The sequence below is a fragment of the Rattus norvegicus genome, chromosome 5 (assembly GCF_021556685.1).
Source record: "Rattus norvegicus strain SHRSP/BbbUtx chromosome 5, alternate assembly SHRSP_T2T, whole genome shotgun sequence".
NCBI classification, from domain to species: Eukaryota; Metazoa; Chordata; class Mammalia; order Rodentia; family Muridae; genus Rattus; species Rattus norvegicus.
Window position 1 is genome coordinate 128,855,473 of NC_141538.1, and position 21,118 is coordinate 128,876,590.

The 21,118-nt window shown below is 43.7% G+C and overlaps 1 protein-coding gene across 1 annotated transcript in view; it reads right to left on the reverse strand.

The window, feature by feature from the left end:
• Positions 1–9,448: 9,448 nt before the first annotated feature.
• Zyg11b (zyg-11 family member B, cell cycle regulator) overlaps positions 9,449–21,118 on the reverse strand; it is a 57,033-nt gene continuing 45,363 nt past the window's right edge. Inside the window, 4 exon segments of the mRNA NM_001426994.1 lie at positions 9,449–16,257; positions 17,685–17,782; positions 19,912–19,964; positions 20,089–20,286. Coding sequence (NP_001413923.1) covers positions 16,067–16,257; positions 17,685–17,782; positions 19,912–19,964; positions 20,089–20,286 — 540 coding nt within the window. The 3' untranslated portion in view covers positions 9,449–16,066.

A 21,118-nucleotide genomic window follows, 5' to 3' on the forward strand; every position in this document is an offset into this window, starting at 1 on the left:
GAGTAGGGGCTGGAGGGTGGGGTGACAGTGTCTCAGTCTATAGCCCAGGCTGGCCTGGAACCCCCCTTGCCTTAATGCTGGGTGCTGGGATTATAGGTTTGAACCACCACACCAGTTCCCTTTGGTTTTCTTTTATTTTTTGAGATGGGGTCTTCAGTAGTCTAGAATGGCCTTCCATTTGGCCAGAAGAGGACATTGGACCCTTGGCATTGTATCACAGATGGTTGTGAGCTTCTGTGTGGCTGCTGGAAATCAAACCTCGGTCCTCTGGAAGAGTATCTAAACTGTCGAGCCAACTCTCTAGCCCCTGGATTCCTTTAAACTTCTGATCCTCCTGCCTCCACCTCCCACATGCTTTACATATAGGCATGAGCTTTTATGACTGCTTTATGCAGAACTGGAAGCTGGGCTAAGGCTTTGCACATGGTATGTAAGCCCTCTACCAACTGCGTAACATGAGCAGCCCTGATTTTTATTTTTATGAGACAGCCTTCTCAAGTAGCCCATGGTGGCCTTGAACTCCTCATCTTTCTGTCTTTACCTCATAAGTCCTGAGGTAACAGACCCCATCCTATAAAGAGATAGGATGGGACTGGAAAGATGGCTCAGTGGTTAAGAGCACTGACTGCTCTTGCAGAGGTCCTGAGTTCAATTCCCAGCAACCACATGGTGGCTCACAACCATCTGTAATGAGATCTGATGCCCTCTTCTGGTGTGTCTGAAAACAACTACAAGTGTACTTATAGAATAAATAAATCTTAAAAAAAAAAAAAAAAAAGACATGGGGGGGGTTGGGGATTTAGCTCAGTGGTAGAGCACTTGCCTAGCAAGCACAAGGCCCTGGGTTCGGTCCCCAGCTCCGAAAACAAGAAAAGAAAAAAAAAAAAAAGATTTATGGGGGTTGGGGATTTAGCTCAGTGGTAGAGCACTTGCCTAGCAAGCACAAGGCCCTAAATCCTAGAGGAGATTTATGCTTAGGTTATAAAGAGTTGAAAGTATCTGGTGAGGTATTTTTGTTCACTTGGGTTTTTTGTTTGTTTTTGACAATTTCTTTCACCGATAAGATGTATATGTTTTGGCGAAGGGGAACAAGGCACAGGCTCTTTCTTTTTCTTTTTTTGTTTTTTTGTTTTTGTTTTGTTGTTGTTGTTGTTGTTGTTGTTTGTTTGTTTGTTTTTGTTTTTCCGGAGCTGAGGACCAAACCCAGGGCCTTGTGCTTGCTAGGCAAGCGCTCTACCACTGAACTAAATCCCCAACCCCCACAGGCCTTTTCATACATGCTAAGCACTCACCAAGCTACATACTCTACAAGGTAAGAATTATTATTATTTTTTTTTTTTTGGTTCTTTTTTTTTCGGAGCTGGGGACCGAACCCAGGGCCTTGCGCTTCCTAGGTAAGCGCTCTACCACTGAGCTAAATCCCCAGCCCCTAGAATTATTTTTTCTTCTCTTTTATCTCTTCTTTTTAGACATTTTTATTACTTTTTTTTTTTTGGTTCTTTTTTTTTTCGGAGCTGGGGATCGAACCCAGCATTTTTATTACTTTTGTGTATAAATGTGTTTCGGGGAGTCACTCGCACGCCGTGACGTGTGAGGACCAGAGGACAACTTGTAGAAGTGAGTTCAGGGGGCTTCAGTGTCTTCACCCACGGAGCCGTCTCACCAGCTCGCTCGGGATTTCTTCCCGCACGTTCTACCGGCTCCACCTTCGCTCCAAAGGATCCCTGTGCCCGTTGTTAGTGTCTTCAGCTTCACCTTTAGGGAGGAAATGCCCTGCTCCGTGTAGAAGCCTCTAGAGTAACAGCACTGAGCAAGGAGAAGCCGAGAATCAAAGACGACAAACGCCAAGCGGCTCTATCCTCTGAGCGAGGGAAGACCGGTCAGAGTTTGAAGATAGACTTGCATATTAAATTGGATCCTGTTCCTTTCTCAGACTGATTAAGAGCATATTGGAAGCCAGGTTTAGTGGCACACATCTTTAATCCCGGCGCTTAGGAGGAAGCAGAAGTAGGTGGGTTTCTGTGACTTTGAGGCAAGTCTGGTCTACATAGAGAGTTCTAGTTCCAGGACAGACAGTTCTGTATGATGCGAACCTATCGAGAGAGAGAGAGAGAGAGAGAGAGAGAGAGAGAGAGAGAGAGAGAGAGAGAGAGAGAGAGAGAGAGAGGAAAGCATATTGAGGACAGGTGAGATGGCTCAGCTTGTAAAGATGTTTGCCACAACTTTGTGGAGTAAGTTCTTTCTTTTTTTTTTTTTTTTTAGATTTTATTTATTCATTTTATATATGATGAGTACACTGTCACTGTCTTTAGACACACCAGAAGAGGGCATCAGATCTCAACACGGATGGTTGTGAACCACCATGTGGTTGCTGGGATTTGAACTCAGGACCTCTGGAAGAGCAGTCAGTGCTCTTAACCACTGAGCCATCTCTCCAGCCTGAGTAAGTTCTTTCTTATACCTTTCCATGGGTATCAGAGATTGACATTGGGATGCCAAACTTACATGGCCGAAGCCCCACTGAGCTGCCTTGCCAGCCTCTGGAAATGTTTGTTGAGAGAGAGGATCATGGAGCCCAGGCCAGCCTATAAATTATTATGTTGCTGCGAGGGGCCTTGAACTCCAGATACTGGGATTTGTGGCTTCAATGCTAAAAGAATTAATGTCAGGACTAGCTGGTAGATGATGAGGTCAATTTGGGGACTCTATTAACGCTTAATACAGGCTTAAACCTGAGAGTTAATAAAAAGGCTCTTAGAAAGGAAGGCAGATCCAAATATGGTTACTGAGATAGAGGCACAATTAATTGTCACAGCGTAATCCATATATGTATGCCATTTTGATAGCTCTCAAGTTACATCTCAAAAGCACTGCTAAGAAACACTCCTACCCCTTTTGATAGCTGAGGTGGCTTTGGCCATGCATTGGCTGGCGGAGGTAAAACCGTGACAACTGTGCCTTGTTTCTGGTGCGACTATAGAGAGGTGCAGGTTTAGACCTGGGGGGAGGGAAGGCCTTAAGCAGTTGAAAATTAATTTTGTGAATTCTGCTCCTCTGCTGAGAGGCTTCAGAGACGAGGGCTCTGTCATCTCATGTACCTGCTGCCTATCCTGCCTCAGCATAACGTGCTGTTTGGTTTGGTTTGATTTGGTTTCTAGATAAAATCTCACTGGTTAGCCTGATTATGTAGACCAGGCTGTCCTGGGACTCACAGAGGTACATCTGCCTCTGCCTCTGCCTCTGCCTCACCAGTGCTGGTGCTGAAGGGGTGTACCACCATGACAGCCACACTTCCTCTTTTCACAGGCTGGAATCTACATGGAGACTGAGTTCAGAAGTTCTGAATATTAAGTGATAAGATATAGATTGCATATCTATTTAACAATAAGAGGCCCATTCAAGGAAAACTCTGATCGACAGATTAGAATTCCTAGCCTGGGTGGAGACTTAACATTGCAGCTGGTCAGGTCAAGTGACCTGCTAAGAGGACATCTCTGGGAAGGCGGGCTTACATTACTCCATGCTAAAGAACCTGGAGAGATGGCTCAGCTGTAAAGAGTTCTTACTGCTCTTCCAGAGGACCCGACTTGATTCCAGTACCCACATGGTGACTCAGAATTGTCCCTAACTCTAGTTCCAGGGGATCCGACTCCCCTCTTCTGGCCTCTGTCGGGATAATCTTCGTGTGCATTGGGTAAAGCGTGTATTTGGATTATTCCTGTGTTGATTTTTGTAACAGCAGAGAGCTGAATACTGTCTGGATTTTGGTCTTGTTATTCTAATTGTTCAGCACCTGCATCATGTTTTGTAAACGTTCTTCCCCATCACCTGATGGGTTTAATAAAGAGCTGACAGGAGAGGAAAGGCGGGACATCCAGGCAGACATAGGAACTGGAGGGAGTGGGGAATCCACAGGGAGTCTGACAGGCAGATACAATGGTGGCACAGCAGAGCTTAATTAGAATAAATGGGTTAATTAAGTTCTCTGAGGTCGTTTGGAACAAGCCTAAGCTATAGGCCTAAGCATTCATAAACAAATAAAAATGCCCCATTCATTATTGGGAGCTGGCAGATCGAGACAGCCTGATGATGGGCCTCCATGAACAACAGGCACATATGTGGTGTGCATACATACATGAAAGCGAAATGCTCATACACATGAAATAAAATGTATATTCAGACAACAGGTGGGGTAATTGTTCCTTTAATGAGACAATGTAGTTTTGCTCCCCGATTTCCCTCTCCTTGCACAGTGTACCAGGTTTACCTCCCTTTTTTTTTTTTTTTCTTTTTTTCAGAGCTGGGGACCGAACCCAGGGCCTTGCGGTTGCTAGGCAAGTGCTCTACCTCTGAGCCAAATCCCCAACCCCTTTACCTCCCTTTTTAAGCAAAACTTTAACCTTTGATTTTTTTTTTTTTGAAAAGGTTTTTCAAGTTGGCTTCAAACTCAAGAGATCCCCCTGCATCTGCCTCCCAAGTACTGGGATTAAAGGCATGTGCCACCCCCTCCCGGCCTCTCTCTCTTCTGGCCACTGGGTCACATCAGTACCTCCCCTGGTATAGCTCTTTTCCTTTCCTCGACAATTCTCTTACTCCAGGCAGCTGCTGAGATTGACAGCTCACCTATACTATCCTGGCCATTGTTTTTTTTAAACTCTAATAACATTTTCCTTGATCTTCTGTTTAAATCCATTCTCAGTTTCCTTTATTGATGAGATTACAAACCCCAGGAGGGAAGTCTGATTCCCATATCATGTGGCAATCGCAAATGGACTCCCTGGTAACAACATGATTAAAGTGAGTTTTCCTGATCCCCGTACTCTCTCTCTCTTTTTTTTTAATACTTTTTTTGTGTGTGCTTAAAACTGTGAGAGATTAAATCTTTTAAAAAGATTTATTATTTATTTTACCTATGTGTGTACACTGTCGCTGTCTTCATACACGCCAGGAGAGGGCATCGAGCTACTCCCTGATCCCTGTACTTTTTTCTTTAATTATTTTTTTAAAGATTTATTTATTTATTATATGTAAGTACATTGCAGTTGTCTTCAGAGGCACCAGAAGAGGGCATCAGATCTCATTACAGATGGTTGTGAGCCACCATGTGGTTGCTGGGAATTGAACTCAGGACCTCTGGAAGAGCAGTCAATGCTCTTAACCACTGAGCCATCTCTCCAGCCCCTCTTTAATTATTTTATGTGTATGTGTATGAGTCTGATTTTATTTTTTATAAATATTTCTTTTTTTAAAGATTTATTCATTTACTATATATAAGTACACTGTAGCTGTCTTCAGGTACACCAGAAGAAGGCATCAGATCCCATTACAGATGGTTGTGAGCCACCATGTGGTTGCTGGGAATTGAACTCAGGACCTCTGGAAGAGCAGTCAGTGCTCCTAACTGCTGAGCCATCTCTCCAGCCCTGATTTTATTTTTTTAAAGATTTATTTATTTATTATATATAAGTACACTGTAGCTGTCTTCAGACACACCAGAAGAGGGCATCGGATCCCATTACAGATGGTTGTCAGTGCTCTTAACCGCTGAGCCATCTCTCCAGCCCAAGTCTGATTTTATGTATCCATTCTATTTGCCTGTGGAGGTCAGGAGTGGGTATCAGATCTTTGGGAACTGTAGTTATAGACAGCCTTCCTTCATGTGGGTGCTGGGAGCTGAACCTGAGTCCTCTGCAAGAAGAGCGAGTGCTCTTAACCACTGAGCCGTCTCTTCAGCCCCTGCTCCCCCCATCCTCCCCTTAACTCCATGAAATAGAGTTAGATCCTGACAATGAGTTACTATCTTGGAGCTTGGGAATGGTGACTAGAAGGCCGTGGACAAGAGAGGAAGCAATCAATACATAGTTTTCAATGGTTTCCAATGGTCTTAGGTGAGTCTTTTTCTTTTCCCCTTGTTGATATCAGCAAGAGGTAAGTTGCCAGAAGCCAAAGGCTTTTTGTTGCATTAAATCTCCAACCCCAGTAAACTCTTGCAAAACCACACAACTCAGAATATTTATAAGCTGCACACTAGACTGGGCAGACTCACCTCTACAGTACTGTGTTCCCCAGCCCCCGGGAGATCCCTTGCTACGTGCAGCTTCTCCAGGCCATGTGGCTCTGCTCCATCTTCCTCTTATTCTCTACTCTCCCCGCTACTCTCTAAAATGCCCAGCCCCATCTTTCCCTTCCACTGCCCAATCACAGGTTCTAGACTTTATTTGACCAGTTAAAATGGGGAGAAGGTTCACAAGAAATCCCAAGTATGGCAGCCCCTCTTGAGGAAGCAGAATTAACATCAGAATACAAACGGCACCAGGGCAACCACAACATTTGTACAGGGATGGCTCTGATACTAAGGTACTCTTCCCCAGTTGGTTTTTGATCTATCAGTAAAGAAGCCCTTTTGCTGGGCAAATGGAATAGGTGGGACTTCCAGGCCCCTGCCAGCAAGAGAACAGAAGCAGGAAAGAGAGAGGGAGAGTTTGCCATGCTTCTGAGGGAGAGGTGACCAGCCTTGTCAGACCTCGGGCATAGTGGCCACTGGCCGAGACTACAGGTGAGAGGTTGGGGATGTTGAGCTGGGACTGAAGGTGGCAGAGCAACTGAAGTTGAGTGCAGATTTAGGGTGCTGAGCTGAGAATTCTGGGAAGGGCACCCTAACCAGGGGAATTTAAAAATGCCCAGCAATTGAGGGAATAAGGCAAGTTGAAATTGAGTAATGTGTGCGTCTGTGTTTTTATCTGTGGATTCAAAGGAATCTGGGTGGGGGCTGGTAGCACTGCCAGTTCTGGAACTTAGGCAGGGTGGCAAGAGCTACCTACATGCAACAGCTTTTGGCCACAACAAAGAGCAGCAAAGAGTTGGCTCTGGCCCCCAGAACAGTTAGAAAGTTACAAGGCCAGAGGTCATTAGTCTTTGGCCTTCATCCACTGAGTCACACCTCCGTACCTGAATGCTGGGGTGGGGTGGGGAGGGTAGCCTATGTCTTAAGGGAGTGAGGCAGAGTGATACAAGAAGCTACCTCAACATTGCTCTCTGCATGTGCACAGATGTGACAGTACCCACACACCAGACAGACACCAAAAACAACTCTGAATGAAGTTTTTATTTCACCTTACGTGCTTGGGTGTTTTATCTACATTTATCTGCATATTTATGTGTACTTGTCCAGAAGAGGGAATCAGATCCCCTGGAAGATACAGACAGTTGTGAGCTGCCATGTGGGTGCCAGGACTTGAGCTCCAGGCCTCCCCAAATAAATAAATTATATATGAAAAGGAGAGCAGGACCTAAAGATACATGACTAGTCCTGGCACTCTGGGGACAGGAGGCCTCACACAGGAAGATCCTGTCTCAAAAACAAGGTAAACCTATGTGGGGCAATAAAAAACAAAACTTTACTCAGTCAGTTACTGGACAGATAATATAATGTTAGGGAAAATAACTTTAAGAATTATATAGAAAAATGTTCTACGGGCCTGAGGATGAACTCGGTGGTAAAACTTGTCTAGTTCTATGTCACACTATACCCAGCCCTGATGAAAGAATGATAGGAACAGGATCCACATGAGTTGGCATGTCTGTGATCCCTGGGTAAGCAAGAATAGTGTCATGAGTTAAAGTCCAGCCTGGGCTACTTAGTGACTTTGAAGCCAGCTTAGGCTATCGAGTTATATAGCTATACACAATCTAAAAATAAACAAGAAACATTGTAAGAGCTGGGCTTGGTGGCATGCACCACCATATCCAGCTTGGTTTTTGTTTTGTTAAGATAACATCTCACATAACTCGGGCTTGCCTCTCATTATATAGCCAAGGATAACCCAGAATTTCCAATCCTCCTACTTCTACCTCCCCAGTAAAGGAATTACAGTAATACACAACACACTCAGATTTTCAGTCATTCATTTATCTATTCTATTTATGTTTTTGTTTTTAAGGCAGGGATTCTCTGTGTGGCCCTTGCTGTTTTGGAACTACCTCCGTAGACCAGACTGGCCTCAAACTCAAGAGACCCGCCTGCCTCTGCATCCCAAGTGCTGGGATTGTAGGCATGCACTACCACTGCCTGGTGGAAAAGAACTTTAAAAGGATTGGAATATAGCTCAGTGGTAGATCACTTTGAACTTCTGATTCTAAATCTATTTTCCAATGTTAGTATTATATGAGCCACCACTGAGTTTTTCTTCCCTTTTTTTTTTAAATCGAGACAGTGTCCCATTCTGTAGCCCAGGCTATCCTTGAACACTTGAGTCAATCAAACGCCAGCCTCCTAAGTGCCAACGTTAAATTATGAGCACTCTGCCAGGCTGACTTGTCTATGTGTTTGTATGTATACCTGTACACCACATGCATGCAGTGCCCGAGAGGGCAGAGGTGGGTGCTGGGAATTGACTCCTGTCCTTTGGAGTGGCCAGTGCTTAGACACTAAGCCACTTCTGCTGAGATCCCCACTGTGCCTGAGTAGGGAGGGGGTGCAGCTTCACTTCTGTCTCCACGGTTTGTAACAAACCAAGGGATCATTTCCTCCAGGAAGCCTTTTCTTAGTTTGTAAAGTTTTTTCAAAGTAGGGTTTCTCTAGCCCTGGCTGTCTTTGAACTTGGTTTGTAGACTAGGCTGATCTCAAACTTTCTGAGGTCTCTGCCTGCCTCTGCCTCCAAGTGCTGGGATTAAAGGTGTGCACCATCACCCAGCAGGAATTCTTTTTTTTTTTTTTTTTAAGATTTATTTATTTATTACATATAAGTACACTGTAGCTGTCTTCAGATACACCAGAAGAGGGCATCGGATCTCTTTACAGATGGTTGTGAGCCACCATGTGGTTGCTGGGAATTGAACTCATGACCTCTGGAAGAGCAGTCGGGTGCTCTTAACCGCTGAGCCATCTCTCCAGCCCATAAATAGAGGAGACTTTTTTTTTTTTTCCTTCGGAGCTGGGGACCGAACCCAGGGCCTTGCGCTTCCTAGGTAAGCACTCTACCACTGAGCTAAATCCCCAGCCCCCCAGCAGGAATTCTTTTCGGACTAATTGGACTTAATGTCCAGTTAGAATTAGGTGTGGTCTTTGATCCCTGTAATAAGCACTATGGACTGTTCTGGAATATTGTTGAACACTATTATTTATTATTCTCCATTAAAATTAAATTCCCTAAAGGGTCTTTCTTAAAGCATGTCTGATATTCCACTGAGTGATGAATCTAGATTTTCTTTTTTTTTGAGATCTCACTGCATCACACAGGCCGGCCTTGGACTCCTGGTTCAGTCTCCCCAAGTGCTGGGAATACAGGCGTGTACTGACAGTAAGCCTGGTTCTAGCGTAAGTATTTCACTAAGGAATGATGATCTAGCAGACTTTTGCAGATTTCTGAAAGCACAATGGATTACTGAGGAATATAGAGCTTGGTTCAATACTAAATTTCAAAGTATTTGAAGTAAAAGTAGACCACGCTTTACATAAAATTTGTAACATTTATTTAGGCAAAAGAAAAATCCCAGTCTGTACACACATTAATACTTAAGAGATGTTCCATCTGAAGATACATGATTTACGTGCAGAACATTCCCGTCTACCAGGCCATACAGAATACTCCAGCCCAGACAATCTAGAGCTGGGTCTGAAATGCACACACATTCGACTTTCCCATGGGTTTTGCATGTCTTGGGAAGAGTTAAATCCCACAATCCCAGCAAAAGACAGCCTCTCCGTGCATAAGTCCAGCCTCTGACAGAGGAAACCTTAACCTCAGACATTTTGTCGTTTGTCACTTTTGCCATTAGTCACTTTTTTGGATTTTTCAATAGGATCTTTCCATGTAGCCCAAGATGGGCCTCATTAGCAGCCCAAGCCGGCCTCTAGCCCACAGTCCTTCTGCTCTGCCTCTGAGTGATGTTAAACGCTGATAAGTTTGCTATACTTATCTATTTAGCATGGGGCATGAGTGTACATGATGCACACAGGGGATCAGAGAACTCGTGAGAGCCAGGTCTCTCCTTCTACCATGAGGAACTGAACTCAGGCTTGGCACAAGCACCTTTACCTGCTGAGTCATCTCAATGTCCCACAAGTCAGTGACTTAAAAAAAAAAGTTTCTGCAAATTATCTGAGAATTCTAATCTTCACATAACGTTGATTTAGAGGAAAATGCTATAAAAGATTTCCCTTTGTGAAAGAGCCTTAATTTTTTCATTAATTAAAGAACATCTTGCTCCAAAGTTGATTAAAACAAGGTTAAAAGAGCCCAGTGTATTGGCACATGCCGTTAGTCCCTGCATTCAGGAGGCAGAGGCAGGCCTGGTCTTCATCGCAAGTTCCAAGACAGCAAGAGCTACACACATTTGACTTGTACATTTGAGTCTTACTCCCAAACAAAACAAAAAACTTAAAAGAACTCAAAATTTTCTATAAAGTAAGCTCAAAGTCAAGTGTTTACCATTAATGAAATATTTATGATTTGCACAACATAAATTTTGAAACTGAAAACTATAAATATATTCCCTCTAAGCCCCCTAGACAGGGCTTCTCTGTGCAGTCCAGGCTGTCCTAGAACTCTCTCTCTGTAGACCAGGCTGGCCTCTAACTCAGAGGTCCATCTGCCTCTGCCTCCTGAGTGCTGGGATGAAACTGTGTATCAGCACACACTCAGCTACAATTCTGTTTTTAAGGCTGGATCATACTGTGTTGCCCAGTCTCACTTTAAACTTGGGACTCACTTAAGTCCTCAGGTGATCCTCCTGCTTCAGCCTCCCTGGTAGTTGGGAATATAGGGGTATAGCCCAAGATGGTGCAGAAGTAGGGGTCTCCCTGGCCCAGCTCTGCCCCCTTAGGGTCATATGCACAAGCTACCACACTGCTGGCATATTTCTTACTTGTCATTGGTCTGACTGTCATCTAGGCTGTGTCCTACAGAGGCACCCTGTCAGCACAGGATAAGAAACTGCATTCAGTTTTACATAATTAATTTTTTTTAAAGTAGAGTGGAAAGGCGGGAAGAAGTTCTTTCTTAGACTATTAGTTATCAGTGTTGAGTTGTCAGGGTTAAGTCTTGGAAACAAACAACTGCATGGACCAGGGTGCCACACACATCATGCAGAGTCCATGGAATTCTAGGTAACACAGCTGTGAAGAGCCTAAAACCCAATGCAAACTTCTCTACCATACTCTTATTCCTATCACTGGTGGGCTCTGCATCATTGCTAAAACGAACACTTTGAGTTAACACTGAAAATTAAAACTGGGTCAACACACAGCAAATGACAAGGAGTAAACATCCAATATCCACGAGATAAACAAAATCATCTGAAACCACTACACAGGGTTTAAGAAGGAAAACAGTTTGCAAACCTCTCTGGACGCAGTCTCTGAGCAGATCTCACCCAAACAGTCTCTCCACATAAATATGTAGATAAAACTAGAAGAGTCCATGTCAGCTGAGAGTAGACACTGAATGTTTGCCTTTAGCTTATTGATACTGTTTAAAACCCAATTAAAGTCCCATAATAACCAATTAATGAAAGTGCACCATTGGCGAGGAAACAGACTGAAAATTACCGTTACAAAATGGCTCATTTTGGTTACCTCTTCTCCCCCTTTCAACTTTGAGTATGGTTATACATTGTTCTGGGCTCCCAGGAGGAGGAAGATGCATTTTAAAACATAAAACACCAAGCTAAGCCTGGCTTGGTGCATTCCCATAATCCCAACACTCAGAGGTCTGAGGCCAACATGGAATATATGTCAAGATTCTGTCTCGAAAAAGGCAGAAAATAGCTGGGGGGAGTGGCCGTGACCATAACCACGGCATAGCATGGAGAGGCAAACAGAGTACAGTCATCCTCAGATACATGGTGAGCTTGAGACCAGCTTGGGCTACAGAGGATCCCATCTCTAATAACAAAGCCAAAAGCTAAGCTAAGTTTACTGTTTCTACATTTTTTACCAGCATGGACCAAAGGGGGAACCCATGGCCAGAGAGCACCAAAGACAGACCGGCCTTATCCTAACACGCCTTCAATTTCAAACAAGCACAACAAGTGACTAAGAAGCTTAGCAGGTGGTGCACTTGGCCGACACAGGCAGGATGGTGGAGAGTTTTAAGTTAGCTCTGATTCCACAAGACAAAGCAAAAAGTCACAACGAGTAAGACAAAAACTGACCAGAGAGCAGCCTAAAAGGACCCATTAGTAAGAGAAACGTCATTAACTGCATTTTTATGATTGATGTGAGGTTTTGTTTTATTTTTGTTTGGTTGGTTGGCTTTTTGAGACAAGGTCGCACTACATAGCCCTGACCTAGAATTCTATAGACCAGACCTTGAACTCACAGAGATCTGCCTGCCTCCGCCTCCCAAGTACTGAATTAAAGGCATGCACCATCGAGGATGGTTGGTTGGTAGTTTTAAACATGGACCTTTGGTTCTTTAGAAACAAAAAATATAGAAGCAAACTCCCAAGATAGTTTCTTTCATCCTCACTCTGGGTAAGCCAGAGTACCCTTCCTGCCTAGGTTAACAATAATTATGATCAACTCATCAACTTGATGGCCTAATAGGAATTTTTAAATCCTCAGGTAAGATCAATAACCACTGTGGCCACCCCCCCCACTACTTCTTGATTTATGGCTTTATTGATAACTTAAAAAGAGACCATTAAATATCATCGTCTCTTTTTTCTGATAGTAGGAGCTGAACTCAGGATGACTCACTTCAGTAATGAGCTGAGTAGCACTCTCAACCCAGAAGGAAAACAAACTTCAGAGTACAAAGACCACGGCAAAACATACTCAGTACACAAAACCCAGATGCTTTGATTTGCTATATTTTGCTTTATTCGACTCCAGTCTTACAAAGTCTAATAATTCTGCTTCCTCTGTGGGAGGTTGCTGGGGACTGAACCTGGGTCCTTGTGCATGTATTTCTTTCAGCAGATCCAAGTCTTGCTATTCATGGCCCATTGGCTTATGTCTGAACACTGATGAGTTCAACAAGGCCATTCGGGTCAGTCTGAACTATGCTGAAAGCACACGGCAAAGCCGATGGCTCTGAAGTACCAACCAATTACAAACAGGAGGCTGAGGAGGATGGCTGGGTTTGTAATCTATAAACACACACAAGCATTTACTACACTTTACCCATATTCAGGATTGTTGAAAATTCCAGAACCACCCCAGAGCTGGGCAGTGGGTGGTGCACACCTTTAATCCTAGCATTCTGGAAACAAAAACTTGTTCCAGGGCGGCCAAGACTACATACACAGAGAAACCCTGTCTCGAAAAACAAAAACAAACAAAACAAAAAGAAAACCATCCCACAGGCAGACATGGTAGCACGTGCCTGGGACCCTCGCACTTGCTGAGGACTGTCTGAATATAGCTGAATGAGATCAACACAGACTACAGCCTTGGAGGGTCTACACATAGTGAGGCTCTATCTGAAAAGCAAAACACCACCACCCAACGGACAAAGAAAAACCACAGAGGCACTAACATCTTGATTTACTTGAGATCCAGTCACTTTGAGTTTAGGGATTTTTTGCTTTTTGTTTAAGTTGGGTTTTTTTTGCAATCCAGTCCTGACTGGCCTGGAAAATATAAACTGAATTGGTTTTGAGTCTTCATGCATCAGGTTATCTGGAACCATTCCGCAGTCCTTTTGACCATTTCTTGTTCTGCTTCTCCAGATAGGATATCAGGTGACCAATGCTGGTTCTGAATTTACTATGTGGCTGCTGACACTGGGATTACAGGTGTACACCACCACCTGACTTTATTTCTCTGAAACTTTGTAATGGCAAGGTTTGCAATAGCCTATAAGAACATGTATTTTTGTTGCAACACTTGAAGCCAAAGTCCTCAAATATTTCTGAAGTGTACTGTGTAGGAAACACCACCAATTTGCTAACTACTGCAGACTGTATTGTATTGTCAGAATTTTGTCTTAGATATTAAAATTGAGGGAGAAATATCAACAAAAAGCAAAAACTACTCCATTGAAAGACTTTTTCTCTGAAATGTGTTTAACTATGAAAAATGCATCTTTTTGGGGTAGAGGCTGCTGAGTCAAGCACCACTAGGTAGCCCAGGCTAGCCTCAAAATGACAATCTTGTCTCTCCAGTGGTAGATCATGGGTTTGAGCAACCATATCAGGTAAAAATACATTTTATAGCTTTCAAAACTCCTTGAACCAATGAAGTAAGAAATAAATCATGGTTTAATATGGCTTTTGATAAACTCTACGTGTCTGTTTTCTTTCAGTTTGATTCAGTATTCACCCCTATGAGGGGAGTCTGAAACACTCAAGTCCAAGGAGTGTGACAGTAGTGTAAGACATGGGTCTACACGTTGACAGCATGCTGCAGTGAGTTGTAGCTTACTCTTGTAGCCCAGGCTGGCTTAGAACTCATGTTCCCTTGAGTTCCCCTCACCTTTGTTCTCCAAACACTAGGGTGCAGGTGCGCGCCCAGATGCACAGCTTAAGCTAGCTCCTTCCCAAACTCAAATAGTCCTGACTTACTTTAAAACTCTACTGAAAACCTTTTAGACATGTATGAATGTGGTCAGAAGATATTTCAGACTAAACCTATTTACAGAACAAGGTGTGAGTGTCCTTGTTTGTTTTGAGATGGGGTCTTGCTATCAAGTCCATGCTGACCCTGAAAGCCACCTGCTTTTTAGTGTTCTGAATTAAGGGCGAGTGCCACCAAGACTGCCTTAAAATAAAAACCTTTTGTTATGTGAGAAAGGGTCTCCCCATATAGCCCAGGCTGGCTTGCAACTTTGTGGCCTAGCTTACCTCCAGCTGTAATTCCTTCTGTCTCACCCTTGTCATTACTGGATTATAGGTCTGACTTATTCCCAACTTAAAATTATAGTGGAAATTAAGTGTTAGTAATTTGCTGCCTCCCAGGTTCATAGGATGATAACTGATTCTTCATATATCAATAATCTTGAAGGAAAGGCAACTGCCTAAAAAATAATCCATCAGAACATTCGCATTTACCCAGTCGACTACACATTTAGCCATCTAGCAGCTGCCCACTCTTCTCTTGCACCTTTTTCTAACGTGAACACATAATGGAGAGACACTACCTGTCACTCTCTAACACAGACTGGCCTCAGACTCACAGCACTCCTCCTGCTTAGTTTCCTGAGTGGTAAGATTGCAGGCATAAGCCACTTATGCCTGACAGATACACATATTTGAACAGAAGGAACAGTTACCTTTTTGTTGTGTGTGGTGCTGGATATTGAATTCATACATCCCCAGAACATGCTCTACCGCTGAGCCACACCCCAACTCAAGTTTAAATTTTTGCAACAAATTTTCTGTTGTCAACTGTATTTTAACTAAGCAAATTAACTCCAAGAACAGTCTCTATCCCACTGAATAAGAATGACTTTGGGAAAGAAGGGATAGCAATGGTCTGTGCTTCCAGTCTTCATCATGGAGAACAGCTTCTGCTCCCTCCCACCTTAGCAGAGGGACACCAGGAGAACCTTACCCATTTTCAGAGCAACTCCACAAAAGCACTTCCTAATTCCTTTTCGACTCTGTCCTTCTTTCATAGTCTTTCTTTCTTTTATATTCCTTTGACTGCCATTCAGGCTCCTGACAGCAAGAAGCTTCTAGAAACACAACAGCTTCCACTCACACAAAGAAGGGCATCTTGTGAAAGACACACAGAGAATGGGGGCATTTTTACAGGAGCAATATAAAATTACATGGAGGAGGAGCTGAAGTCAAGTCAGCCTTGCTCACCTGCAAGGGAAGTCTGAGTAGGAGTGCGTGCAGCTTATCATGAAACTGTAGAATCTCAAGCACAGGTTAAGTTCAAACACTGAAAGATTTCCTAAGAGACAATATTGAAGGAAGACCTTTCTTGCCTCGTAAGTTAAAAATCACAAAACAAATCAGACTGTTCACATGGGCAGTACTGTACATTACCAATTCCAAAGGATCACAGACTCTTACCACACACACCCCACCCCGCCCCCAAACACCAGAGAGCACGCTATTCCAAATGAACCCACCACAAAAATGCTGTTTGTTCGTACCCAACTATCTATGGCTATCAATTCAGTCGGGCCTGGGGCTGCTTTTTACAGGGAGGGGGCCTTCCATGGCGCACAATGTGTTTCTCTAAACTGTCCAGAATGGCTACAGCAATCTGCTGGACATAGGGATCTGTCTGCTCATGCTCTTTGATGTTGTACAAATGCTGTAGTCCTCCTTCTTCAATCAGCATGCTGCAATACCTTGAAGCTGAAAGAAAACAAGAGAAATGTTTTAAAGTCATCCCACAAACAAAACAAGTTCTTCAGAGCTTAAAACAATAAAAAACACATCAAAAGTAGTGCACGAAGCAAATTCACATCTTAAGACCCTGCCTCCACAAAACCAAACAAGCCTCACAAATCAGGTGTCTCTGATCATCTCCACTTTATCCCCTTTAATTCAGGAATCTTCTTAAAAGTTAATTTATGTGTATGAGTATTTTATATATGTATGTCTATGTTCCCCTTGCATGGGTATTTTATATATGTCTATGTATATATGTCTATGTCTGTGTATGGGTATTTTATATATGTGTGTCTATGTTCCCCTTGTGTGCCAGAGCACAGAAAAGGGGCTGGAGATTTAGATGGCTGAGCCTGAAGTCTAATCCTAGAACATAAAAAAGCAGGGCCATATGGGACAGAGAAAAGAAAGTCCTAGGAAGTCCCTGGACAGCCAACCTACTCAAAACAGCCAACTCCTGGTTCGGTGAGAATAAGGCAGAAGGCAATGGACTCCTCAAATGTGTATGCATGTGTCCACAAAGCCATACATACACCACATATACACTAAAAAGTAAACATTCTTAAAAATCAGTGCAGACAGTCATGGTACACGTCTTTATGCCTAGCATTTGGGAGGGAGAGGCAAGCGGATCTCTGCCAGTTCAAGACTAGCCTGATCTACCCAGTGAGACCTTTTTCAAACAAAACACAAAACAATGCAATATATACTTAAAAATGACTTTCTGGATCCAGATAATGGTGGCACATGCAGAGCTGGCAAATCTCTGAGTTCCGGGCCAGCTTGGTCTACAGAGTGAGTTCCAAGACAGCCAGGACTACACAGAAAAACCTTGTTTCAAAAAATAAAAACAAGGGCTGGAGAGATGGCTCAGCGGTTAAGAGCACCCGACTGCTCTTTCAGAGGTCATGAGTTCAATTCCCAGCAACCACATGGTGGCTCACAACCATCTGTAAAGAGATCCGATTCCCTCTTCTGGTGTATCTGAAGACAGCTACAGTGTACTTATATATAATAAATAAATAAATCTTTAAAAAAAATAAAAACAAAACAATAACAACAACAACAAAACCCAACCGAGCAAGCAACCAAAGGCCTTCTGGAGGCTGAGGGATGGTTCAGCAGCACAGAGCACCACACACGGTGGCTCACCACTCTCTAACTCCAGTTCTAGGGGATTTGACAGCAGGTAAGTGGTGTACAAACAGATATGCAGGCAAACCCCATACCCACAGACTCTGCAGAGTTGATGGCCAACTGAGCTACAGAGTGAGCTCTACACCAGCTTGCCAGAACTACACAGGAACACTCAAAAATCTTTCACTCCCCCAAAAATGACTTGGTATGAAGGAGAATTTAATTTGAACCATAGTTCTATTTTTGGTACATACGGTTCTTGCTGCAGACATGTTGCATGGCCCAAACTGCCCACAGCTGGACTCCAGGAGTTGTAAAACAGCCAAGTAGTGGAAAGAATGGATTAAAGGACCTAAAGGTTCAAAAGAATCAAAGTCACATTTTATACAAAGTATCATTTTCTAGGTAGTGATTCCTATAACTTTAAGAAAATATATGCCATTTCTAGACTGATAAGAAGGAGCAACACACAGCTTTACTTTGTCATGCCTATTTCAGAAAGGGTTGCACTGAGAAACTCCATGGTGCACCAGAGGTATGCAAGACTGTATTAGGGGAGGGGAGTGTGGATCTTTCAAAAGCTTTTCTTTTTCTTTTTTTGGTCTTCCCAACTTAAATATTCGAAAAAAAGGTGCATTTTAAAATCAGTCAGGGGGGGCTGGAGAGATGGCTCAGAGGTTAAGAGCACTGACGGCTCTTCCAGAGGTCCTGAGTTCAATTCCCAGCAACCATATGGTGGCTCACAACCATCTGTAATGAGATCTGATGCCCTCTTCTGGTGTGCCTGAAGACAGCTACAGTGTACTTATAATAGATAAATAAATCTTTTTTTAAAAAATCAGTCAGAAGAAGCTTGTGGTATGCACCTCTAATTGGGAAACAGAGGCAGATGGATCTGTGAGTTGAGCCTGGTGAGTTCCAGGATGCCAGGGTGATGTAGAGAGCCCCTGACATAAAAGGGGGAACGGGGAGGCAGAAAAAGTAAAGATTACCATATATTAATAAAGTAACCATTCACCAAGGAAACAGAAGAATCATAAACAAATATGCACAGGCACTGGGGCTGTGAGCTCCAGAAACAGCACAGCTGAGCCACACATGACCAAGAGATCTTAAAGGTCGGAGAAAAACAGGCAAGCCCCACAGCGGTACCTCTCTTAAAAAGTCAGTTATCACTGTGCTGTGTGTGAGTACACTGTGCTGTGTGTGTAAGCCCACACGCCACAGCAAGCATTCAGAGCCCAGAGGACAACTCTTGGGAGCCAGTTCTCTCCTTCCACTGTAGGTAGAAGACATCTAACTCAGATGATCAGGTAAGCTCTTTTACCCACTGAACCATCCCCCACCCCCACCCCCGACCTGTCTCTGCCTCTTGAGGACCACCAGTATAGAGATGAGCCACCACACTGGGCCTTAAGACTTGCTCGCTTTAAAGACCTCGGTTTGTAAAGTAGAAAATTGAAGACAGTGATAAACAGTAGAACACCATGGCAAAAGTATTGGATATGCCTGTTTGTCTGTATTGGTCTGAACAAACAGGGGTTTAAAAACTGTGACGAGGGTCTGGAGCGATGACACAGCAGTTACGAGCACTGGCCACCTTCCAGAGGATCCAGGCCAGATTCCCAACATCCACATGGTGGCTCACAACCATTTGCAACTCCATTCCAGAGGATCCAATGGCCTCTGAGGGCCATGCATGCAACACAGTGCACAGTGATACAATCGGGCAAAACACCATAGATATAAAACTAAAATGAAATCTCAAAAAACTAAAGAAATCAAAAACATACCAGGATATAAGAAGTGGGCAATAAAAGTAAGTATAATAAAATCATGCAGCACTGGAAATATTAAGACAGTGAGGTGCCTGTCTTGTCATCTAATTGTCATAGGACTTAGCCTGCCAGAGTGCCTGTGTTGTTGTTGTTGTTGTTGTCTGGGGGGAGGTAGGATGGGAGTTAAGTGACAGAGTCTCATGTATCCCAGGCTGACCCCAAGCTTGCTGTGTAGCCCAGGATGACCTTCAACTTCTCATTTTCCTGCCTCTGGCGCTCGGCATGAGCATTACAGGCTTGGGCTGCCACATGCAGTTATGTGGTGATGGGGATCACAAGCCCAGGATTTTAGGAATGACACACTGTACTCTGCCAGACATATAACTCCAGTCCTCTTGGTCATCTTTAAATTTAAAGAGCAGATATATTTCAGAGATATGCCTTCAATAACATGGAATGATGGGATAATTAATGAATAGTAGAAAATAAGTCAAAATATTTTTGTAAATCCATTTGAGGCAGGTTCTTGTCCTATAGTCCAGAATAGACTGGAACTTGACAGTTCTGCCTCAGCTCCCAGCTGGGACTATGAGCAGGCAGCACGATGAGCAACCACTTTACTTTACGGAGAAACAGTACAGTGAGACTGTACTTGCAGAAGACGGTAAGAACAACGACGAGATTCCTTAATCATGCTAATTACCTGTATGCTACCATCTCACACTCTGGAGTTGGCCATTTCAAAATAGCTGAATGCTGGAAGACACAGACATAGGACATGTTACAAGATTTATTTAACTATCGCTTCATTATAAAGCTTCCAGACTTAACCATTACAAGTGTAGCGGGCATCATTCCAGGAACCACCAAATGACTCTACCAAGTCATCAAGAAGAGAATTCCTCTGGCTTCGGCTCAAGGTCCATGCTTGTTCACCCCTGGATATTAAGTGGGCGATAATTCCAGCTGCAAAGTAACTGACTTCTACTTCAACACTGTGCAGGAGACTGCTGATGTGGTCTATAAAATCCTTCCACATTAGTTCAGAGTGCAGCTCCTGCACTTCCGCTATATTGTTCTGGAGAAAAAGAGGGCAGAAAAGTTAGTCTTCTGCGAAGGAGGCAGAACCAGAGCAGTTCTCAGACACTATGCCACAAGCACTCACGTGCTCTCTGACACACATACAAGCTGGGCAGTTCACAATTAAAGTAAGGGAATCGCGGTAGCTTGAGGGACAAATGTCTCCCTTAGTCTTGGATGCTTGAACACCTGATGAACAACTAATGAAGCTGTCAGAAGGCTTAGGGAGTGTGGCCTTGCTGGAGAAGATGGTCAGTGGGAGCACATTTTAAGGTTTCAAAGCTTTGCACCATTCCAGCGCGTCCCTTCTGTGTCATGCTTCCAATTCAAGATGTGAATTCTCAACTCTGTTCCTGATGCTATCTTGCCACTGACTGCCATTAAAGACTCTTAGGAGACTTTTTTTAATGTGAGTGCCTGAATCTACATCTATGCACCAGCTGCCTAAAGTGCCTACAGAGCCAGACAAGGGCATCAGATCCCCTGGGGCTAGAGTTACAGATCCTTGTGATTCTCCATGTGAATATATCTGGAAGAGCAACCCAATACTGTTAACCGCTGAGCAAATCACCATGCATCGCAGGACTCTGCAAGTCTACTCCTCCTGTGTCCACCTCCCCGGTGCTGGCATCACGTGCTACCCGCACTTTCTTTTTTCTTTTTGTGGTTTTTCAAGACAGGGTTCCTCTGGGTAGGCTTCCCTGTCCTGAAACTTGTTCTGTAAACCAGGCTGGCCTCAAACTCAGAGATTCTCCTGTCTCTGCTTCCCGAGTTCTGGGATGAAACGCGTGAGCAACCATTGGCTGGCAACACTCATTTTATACAGTGTT